This window comes from Corylus avellana, chromosome 2 (assembly GCF_965113065.1).
Source record: "Corylus avellana chromosome 2, dhCorAvel1.hap1.2, whole genome shotgun sequence".
Taxonomy (NCBI): Eukaryota; Viridiplantae; Streptophyta; class Magnoliopsida; order Fagales; family Betulaceae; genus Corylus; species Corylus avellana.
The window spans coordinates 24417706-24427098 of NC_142491.1; the positions used below are offsets into that span (position 1 = coordinate 24417706).

A 9393-nucleotide genomic window follows, 5' to 3' on the forward strand; every position below is an offset into this window, starting at 1 on the left:
ACACGTCAGTAAATATTGACGTGTGATAGTTTACCACATCACTATATTAAATTATTTAAATATAATTTTTAAAAATTAAATCGAATTTAAATTTAGCAACGTGGAAATATTTAACACGTTGCTATTTCTTGACATGTGGAATGTGCCACGTCACTAAATATTGACGTGGCACATTCAACACGTCAATAAAATAATTATTGACGTGTCACTTTTGCCACGTCAGTAATTATTGACGTGACAAAAAGTGAATTACTATTTACCACGTAAAAAACATACCCTTTTTTTTAGTGAATCACTCTCTTTCTTTTTTCTTTTACTTATTTATTTACTTTCAGTACTTCGTATTTTGTCAAAATAAGTAGGTTTACCCCCACAAACATATATATATTCTTACAAAAAGCTATTCTTACATTTATATCACATAAAAAAAAAAATGATAAAAAATTAAACCAAAAAAAAAAAAAAAAAAAAGACACCTTGTCTGAAAAACATATGGCCATCCATACTCAGCTAGAGAGAGAGAGAGAGAGAGAGAGGGTTCTGATGCAACAAATCTGAAGTAAACCTTCGGTACTAGTGTATGACTTATCTCGTTACGAGATAAGTGGCAAAATGGGTACCTGACACGACCCGATTACGACCAGCGAATACCCATTACACGATTAGCCTAGACACGAAAATAGTCGGGTAACCCAACACGACCCGTTTTACTCATTTAAAATAACCGGGTCTAGTCAGGGTAGACACGACCTGACCCGACCCATTAAAATCCTAAACTATAAAATTAAAAAAATAAATAAATAAAAATTCAAAATTGTAATAATAATACATCAATACACTGTTAATGCAAAAAATTGAGTTCCAAGATACTAAAGGCTTTAATAAAGGATAAAAAATAAAAAAAATAAATAAAATAAATAAATAAAAAAGGAAAGTGACCGTAATTGTACTCCAACAGAAATTACTAAACTCATGATTTCACCTAAACTTAAAACAAGCAAGCATATTGACTAAGTTCATTTATTAAAATAATTTTTAGTATAAAGAAATTTAATTTTGCTCAAATTACATTTCACTAAAAAAGAATTATGCATATTTCAACACAAAATATGATATATGTAATCTGTTGAAATTAAATATCTCATAACAGAGATGAATTTTGCAAATCATTTGAGAAAAAAAAATAAAAAAATAAAAAAAATAAAATAAAATAAGGACAAAAAGCAAGAAGAATGTTTTTAAATTAAAATCATTTAATTAAATATTTAAATATAACAAAGGCTCTACCTAAATTTGTTGTCTTAGGCCTCAAAATCTATTAAGTCAGACCTACTCGAGGGGTTGGCTTGGACGCTTGGTTACTAGTAAGTCACTTGGCCCTTATCGATACCTCATAAAGCATAAAGTTTTAGGGACAAAACTAAAATTTATATTTCAAAATGATCAAAATATGAATGAGATTGAGGTGTAAAATGTGTCAATATTTCCATCATAGCAATAAAGAAAAAGATAATAAAAAAAAAAAAAAAAAACTAACAAAAACAAAATAATAATAATAATAAAAAATTTAAAAAATAAAAAAATAACAAAACAACAAAACTCAAAACTACATCAACATTAAATTCATAATTCATTACAAAATACTTGTTCACTTGAAGTCTTGAAGGTTCCATGATCCATCTCATGTAATTAAAAATATGAATTATGAAACACTACAAATATGCTCATTTTTTGACTTCTTTTTTTTTTTTTTTTTTTTAACCTAGTTTGGTGGGTACCCGTTAGACTCGGATAGTAACCGGGTCTAACAAGTACCTGCCAGACCCGAACAGTAACCGTGTCTGGCGGGTCGACCCGCCAGACACGAATTAATTAATCGGGTTTTAAATGGGTAGACCCGATTAAGACCTGAACCCGATAAGGCAAAACCCAATACCTGTTTTTTCGTGTCGTGTTCTTGTTGAGTTCACGGGTCGTGTCAAAATTGCCAGCCCTAAATTCTCGTATAGGTTCACTGAACTTGAATAAGCCTAAATGTTTTTCCTTGGTTTCTACACAATATTTCTTTACTGTTCTATTTTTAAAATTTATTTTAATCTAGTCATGAATTTGTTATAGGCAATAAGAATGATTTTGAATAAAATTAATAATTTTAAATATCAAAAGTGAGAAGAATGATTTTTGAATAAAAATATAATATTAATTCAAAATAAATATTATTTAATTAGTGTAGCAAATTAGTTTTTGAACTCGCCGATATACTCAATCACTTTTTTTCTAACAAGGGAAGAAAGTGAAAGATTTGATATTAACTGTTTGTGAATTCTGTCAGTATGGCAAGGCCAAACAGCTACCTTATGCTCATTCTTCAAGGGTCACATCCTCACCTTTGGTACTGGTGCACTCAGATGTTTGGTCATTACCGTCTATGTCACTCAGTGGTTGTTGTTATTATGTAGTTTTCATAGATGACTTTAGTCGTTTTTGTTGGGTCTATTCATTATCTCAGAAATTCTGATGTTTTTATCTCTTTTGTAAAGTCTAAGTCTCTTGTAGAGAATCAACTTTATCATCGAATAAAACAATTTCAATCAGATAGTGGAGGTGAATTTATTTCCAAAGCTTTTTCAGATTTTTTTGATTTGCATGATATAATTCATCGCCGCTATGATACCATGAAAGATTTAATGTGATTGGCTAACTTAGCCAAACCGTGGGTGTTGTATTGATATATAGATGTACAATTGACAGTTTGGATAGTAATCCAAGACTCAGTTTATAATTCAAAATATGAGATAACAAAGCATATCCTATCTTGATGAAGCTACAGTACGTTGGTGGGAAACTTGAATTAGCTTGCTGTTGCTGTGTGGATAACTTTGTAGATATATGTGAACTTGAATTTAAATTTGAGTCAGAAACAGATGTGGGAAAGTATATCTTATCATGTTGGTTAACAGAAAGCACCATTAATCAATGGCTTACTTGATGAGTGTACAATACAAATTTCACGGAGGCTAAAGATACTTTTTGAGGTAAGAAAAAAGAGATTAACAACAATTTTGTTCTGTCTCTGGAAAATCTTGGGTTTAATTCTCTTCTCTCTTTGGTGAGAGTAGCCGGCCACTTCCTTTGTGAGGTTTCTCCAATCTCCTCCCTCTTCTCTCTATTTCATTTTTCTTGTTCTCGTTGTCATTTTTTTTTTTTTTTTGGTGGTGGTTTTTGTGTTGTGCTTTCCTACTAGACAAGGAGCTCCGAGGCCTCCTTCATACTCTCCACTCAGTCTCTATACCGCCTCCGTCCTTCCATGCACTGCTGTGCTGCGTGTTAAAATATTTGATTAAATAATTAAATTTACCTCTTCCTATCAGTTTAAACTTACAAATAATTATTTAACTTAATAACAGAGCCAAAGGTTTTGAGTTTGAACATTGACTTTATCATTCACCCCCATTAAATTAAAAATATTCAACGTGTTAGGTTTCACCTATTAAAAGGAAATTTGAACCCACTCGTGAGATGGAGTGTTAAAGAATTTGATGTTTAATATATCTCTTCCTATTAGCTTAAATTTTTGTTGCTCACCTCCTCTTCAAAATTGGTTGGGTTTTTAGATCTAGTTTTTTCAAAACTAAATCTACTCTTTTCTGTTAGTTTCGCCCCAACACGCAGTCCACCATGCTCCAATGCCTCCCATCTTCCCAATCCCGCCCTCTACAACCCAATTCGACCACCACACGCCAGCGCGTGGATCTCACTCGCCGGCTCATGTATCCCACGCAACCTCCATGCCCCGATACTGTCTACTAATTTTTTGTTGCTTTCATGTTGTATTTCTTATGTATTTTCGCAACTTTCTTTGTATTTTGTTGTTCTTTTTGTGTTGTGTGGGTTACTATCTCCCTGATTTTCAGTATTTTGATTTCTTTGTAGAGACTCTTGTAGTTGAATTTGTGTTGGTGCCTCCCTCTTCTATAGTCTCTGGATTCAGATTCTAACAGTGCTTCTTCCGATTCAATCTCCTTCTCGTGGTTATTGTTGTTTTCAAGTACGGGTTCAGATAGGTTCACCTTAATCTGTGTCCCTTTGTGCTTTTGTTAACGCTATATATGTGGCCATGTTGAGAAGATTGAGACACTTATTTGTCCAATTTTCTACTATTTATGTGTATTTTCACACTGTTGTTTTTATTTTGGGTATATTATTAGAGAGTTCACCCATTTTTTGATTTTTTATTGTTTTTCTTTAGGACTCACCACTCTTTCTTTCTTTTAGATTAAGAGTGGGAAAGATAGTTTCCTTACAATCCTTTCCTGAATCATTTATATATATATATATATATATATATATATATATATATATATATATATATACGAACGAACGTACGTTACGTATGCATGATGCATGCATTGGACCAGCTGGGAGATGTATGGTGTCCTCTCGTTTTGCATTGTGGGGAGGCAAAAGCATCTCCTTCCTTCCATATAAATAAAGCCATCTGGTTCTTTTCTTTTCATTGATTTTTCATTGTCCTTGGCCCCCCTTTCCTTCTTAGTGCTTCTAATCTCTCATTTGTTTCTTGTCCCATGCATGGGTTGAATCATTGCAACTTAATGTGCTGTCCAACTCAGAATCCAATTACTACACTCCCCAGTCTGATTGCAATATTGGCTATAGACGCACAATTTGGAACAAAATTGTGAAAGGAGATTGATATTTTGAGTCTTTTAGTAAGCTTATAATATATAATACGGAATATATATTTTTCTTGTGTTCAAATGCTTTCAATACAAATAAGTGAATAAATATTGTTGAGGTTCAATAATGTCACTCTTCTCACTTGGATGGCTATTAGAATATGCATTGCGAAGTGCAATTTCGAATGTTATGAAGGGATTTAGCTTCTCTCACTGGACACCAATTAGTTTTCAGATGAGATGGTCAAAGGTCCGATCCAACAAATGGTATCAGAGCCAGGGTCATAGGTTCGAGTCGCAAAAGTGTCATGTTGAGGGAGGAATTGTTGAGGTTCAACAATGCCACTCTGCTCACTTGGATGGCTCTTAAAACATGCCTTACGATGTGCAATTTTGAATACCATAAAAGAATTTTATATATATACCATCACCCAATCCCAACCATCCTCTCTCCGGCCGTTGCTTCTGTTTTCCGGTCTTTTTGTTGTTTTCCTGTTGTTATTATGGACTGTCTTTTTTTGTTGTTTTTGTGTTTTGTGGGTTACTGTCTCCTAGCTTTTTATTGTTTTATTACTTTAGTGGAGACTTTTGTTGTTGGTTCCTCTCTTTTCAACAATCCTAGTTACGGACTCTAGCAGTGCTTTTATCGCTTCAGCCTCCTTCCGGCAGCTGTTGCTGGTTACAAGTGAGGGTTCAGATAGGTTCGCCTTAATCTGTACCCATTTTGCTTCTGAAACCGTCTTGCGGCCCCTTGAGAGAACCGGGTCATTTGTTTGTTCCATTTCCTAGGTTTTGTAATTATTTCCACACTGCTTTAGTTTGTTTTGGGTCTATTGTTGGGGAGCCCACCCTTTTTTCGTTTTTAGGATCGTCCCCTCCTTCCTTTCGGATCAGGAGTGAAAATGATCATTCCCTGTAACCCTTTCCTTATTCAATTAAAATAAAAAATAAATAAAAAGGAAGTCATTGACCCCCAAAATGGAACTTTTGAATAATTATAAGGTATCTTAACTTCTCCGTGCATGATTATGAAGTAGAGACAAAGTAGCTAGCCTGTGTGAACAGAGGAAAACTTGCTCACATGCCCACTTTTTTCACTCTCCCCTGTCTCTCTATATATACAATCTGAATAAGCAGCTCTCTCCATGCAAAGCTTTCTCCTCTCTCCTCTCTCCTCTCTGGTTTTCTCCCATTTTTGTGCAAACCTGAGCTCATTGAAATAAGGTTGCTGCTGCCTCCAAAATGGTTCAACCAAAGGGTGAAGGTCCTTGGTCAACCGGCCTCTGGAGCTGCTTCTCTGACATGCGTAGCTGTAAATTCCTTCTCCTTTCTTTTTTTTGTCTTACTTGAAGAAGAGATTATGTTCTGCATTAAGCAATGTTAAAACTTCTTTTCTTAACCCCCGAGGGATTAGCTCGAGTGGTAAGTTACTTGGTTCAACCCTCGATCCCTTGAGTACAACTAATTTCTTCGGGCCATGATCGTGGGCGAATGCCAAAGTTTTATAACCTGACTGGCCATGTAGAGCGGCGCTTTACATGATGTCTCAAAGACCTAATTAGGGCAAAGCCCCAAATATCCCGTTTATTGAAAAAAAAAAAAAAGAACTAATCAAAACTAATCAAAACTAAAAAACAAACAAACAAATTCTTTTCCATGATCTAGAAAGAAAATCCTTGTGTAATATTTGGGGTTTAAAACTAATTAATATGCTAATTCTGTCGCAGGTTGCTTGACATTTTGGTGTCCATGTATTACTTTCGGGCAAGTCTCCGAGATTGTAGATAGAGGATCATCCTGTAAGTAGGACAGAAAACTCCGAGTTATGCTCTTTAAAATACTGTTATACGATTGTTATACAATTGAAATAAGATGACAGTACAAGTCAACCGTTGAATGAAGAAGAACTTGTACAAAAGTAAAATCAATGGTTTATTTGCACTGCCACATCCTTTTTGTTAAATTATCAGTTGTCCCAAAAACTGAGGCCTAATACGTGAAATATTTAATTTAAATGGGAGGTAATTTGACGGAGTTAAGGTTCGATCCCATGACTTTTGGTTCTTATACCATGTTAAACTATCAATTGCATAACAATGGTCGTATAGTTTTCATATATATATATATATATATATATATATAGACTTTTTTAACATGGATGTACTATTTGTGAAAACTTTCAGCTTGCGGTGCAAACGCGGCCCTGTTTTACTTGTTGAGTGCTTTCACTGGTTGTACTTTTTTAACATGGATGTGCTATTTGTGAAAACTTTCAGCTTGCGGTGCAAACACGGCCCTGTTTTACTTGTTGAGTGCTTTCACTGGTTGTGCTTTCTATTACTCGTGCTATTATCGATCTAAACTGCGAAGACAATATATGTTGAAGGAGAGCCCATGTTGGGATTGCTGTGTTCATTTTTTCTGCTTTCATTGTGCCTTGTGCCAAGAGTATCGTGAGCTCAAAAACCGTGGTTTTGATGTCTCTGTCGGTAAAATACTTCTCTATCAATAACTACTTGAAACTAAATGTTTACTTTAATGGGTTATCACTCTTACTCTCACACTTCCAAGTGCATGCTTCTTGACGTGACACTAAAAATTATTATTGGATCCAAACTCCAATAATACTGATCCATTCAAAATGAATTGGTGATTTTCACAACAACGTCAAGAAGTGTAGGCTTTAAGAGCATATTTGGGATTACGTTTAAGAAATATAACTTTTAAGTTAAAAATTGTTTTTTAACAAAAACTTCATTTTAAGTTTTTGCCAAAAATGTGTTTTAACCATTTTTAAGCTTTTTGACCCTTAAATTTTTTTTACCAAACAGATAATTTTTTCTTCAAATGTATTTTTTAAGTGTTAAACGTACTTTTAGGTCCCTCAAACCTACACCTAAGCATACTCTAAGGCGAACCAGAAAATTTGATATGAGGGGCAAAATTGTAAAAAAAAAAATACTTAGGGAAAAAAATACATTTTTTTGATAATTGAACTTAAAAAAACCTAAATTTTGAGAGAATTTTAAAATTTTGGGGAGCTACCCAATAGCCTAAATCCGCTATTATATGCAGTGGAGAGGGTGTGTAGCATTCTGATTGGTTTTGTTTGATATATGCATAGGATGGGCTGGGAACACGCACATGCACAATCAAGGAGTGGCGATGGCTCCAGTTGTTGAAGGAGCGATGAAGCGGTAGAGTGTTGTTGTATAGTGGGAAGGTCTGAATTAAAGCAAATCTGCATGCATGCATGGGGGAGTGTTGTCGTTTGGTAGCTTATATTGTTGAATAATAGGTACCTATGGATGTCGTACCTTGTTGGGTTTGGTTTGTTGTAAAAGCCCACGGTGTCGTGGCTGACCTCTTTTGTGTCGTTTGCTGCCTATAATGCAGAATAATAAGCAAGGCGTACGCTATAGCTTGTAATAATTAATGTTGTAAGTATTTCTATGTTTGTGTAATCTGTTGGAACTAATAGGGGATCAAATATTTGATCTTTTACTATTTGTCTTCTTCCTTTTTCTTTTTAAAATCAATTGAAGGCCTTTGGATTTTCAAAGTGCCCTATTGTTGGGGGCCAATTGTTTTCGTTGACATTTTGGGAAAAAGATGTCAGCGAAAAAAGAGTCATACGGTCTCTACCACTCAGTCTACACCTTTTTCATAGAGGATTGATAATCTAATTTGATGGGTTATCTTATATTTTGACTTAGAGGGCCGATGGCACGGCCTATATTACATCGGACCGATGGTCCATATCATGGAGTTTTGGAGACTCACAAAGCACAAGAAGACGCATCTCAAGCCTGATCTAAGTCCACAATTGATGTAGATCGTATTTCCAAAAGCTTCATGAAAAATTTTGAGCGGAGAAAGAATGTTCAAGGAGATGGTACTTGTGATTCAGCAAGTACTTGAGAGATCAATCGGCCTTAAGTTGAAGGCCACTTGAGTGAAAGCGTATGCTCCAACTACATGACTTTTTAATTAAAAAACTTTCAACTTTGTCATTGCAATTATAAAAGAATGTGTTTCTCAAATGCAAAGTAACATATAATTTTTATGGACCGGGAGTTTAGAGGAAAACCTTATTCGTGTAAAGGCCAATTAATTATTTAAAAATATTAAAAAACTACATATTTTTTTTATTATTTAAGAAAAAAGAGTGAATTTTTTAGCCACAAAAGAGATAATTGCATGATCACCTAGTCAAAGTTGGGCACGGGGTAAAAATGTCATACAACCACCTCTCTTCTAGTCAAAAGTGGTCATATAGCCACCACAATAAGTCAAAGGTGACCGCGTTGTCACCATGACCAAATGAGAGTAGCTGTACATCCCAACCAAATCGAGGTAGCCACACAACCACCCCTCTGTATTAACGGTGGCCACACAATCACTTGGTCTCTTTCTCTTTTACTTAATTATTTATTTTCAGTACTTTGTGTTTTGTCAAAATAAGTAGGTTTACCCTCACCAATATATATATATATATATATATATATATATATATATATATATATATATTCTCAAATGTAGACTCCATCGAAAAGCTATTCTTACCTCTTTATAAAAAATAAAAAATAAAAAATAAAAAAACTTATCTGAAAACACTAATAAGCATAGCCACACTCAGCTAGCTCCAATTCCTGCCAACCAACCAACCAGAAGGGGCATAACGAAAAAGGGGAAA

General features: G+C 34.5%; 1 protein-coding gene across 1 annotated transcript; it reads left to right on the forward strand.

The window, feature by feature from the left end:
- Positions 1–5809: 5809 nt before the first annotated feature.
- On the forward strand, positions 5810–8204 carry LOC132190586 (protein PLANT CADMIUM RESISTANCE 2). Its single transcript, XM_059605623.2, has 4 exons — positions 5810–6009; positions 6425–6496; positions 6974–7186; positions 7822–8204. The coding sequence occupies exons 1-4, from the start codon at positions 5940–5942 to the stop codon at positions 7896–7898; spliced, it is 432 nt and encodes a 143-aa protein (XP_059461606.1). The 5' UTR covers positions 5810–5939; the 3' UTR covers positions 7899–8204.
- Positions 8205–9393: the final 1189 nt, after the last annotated feature.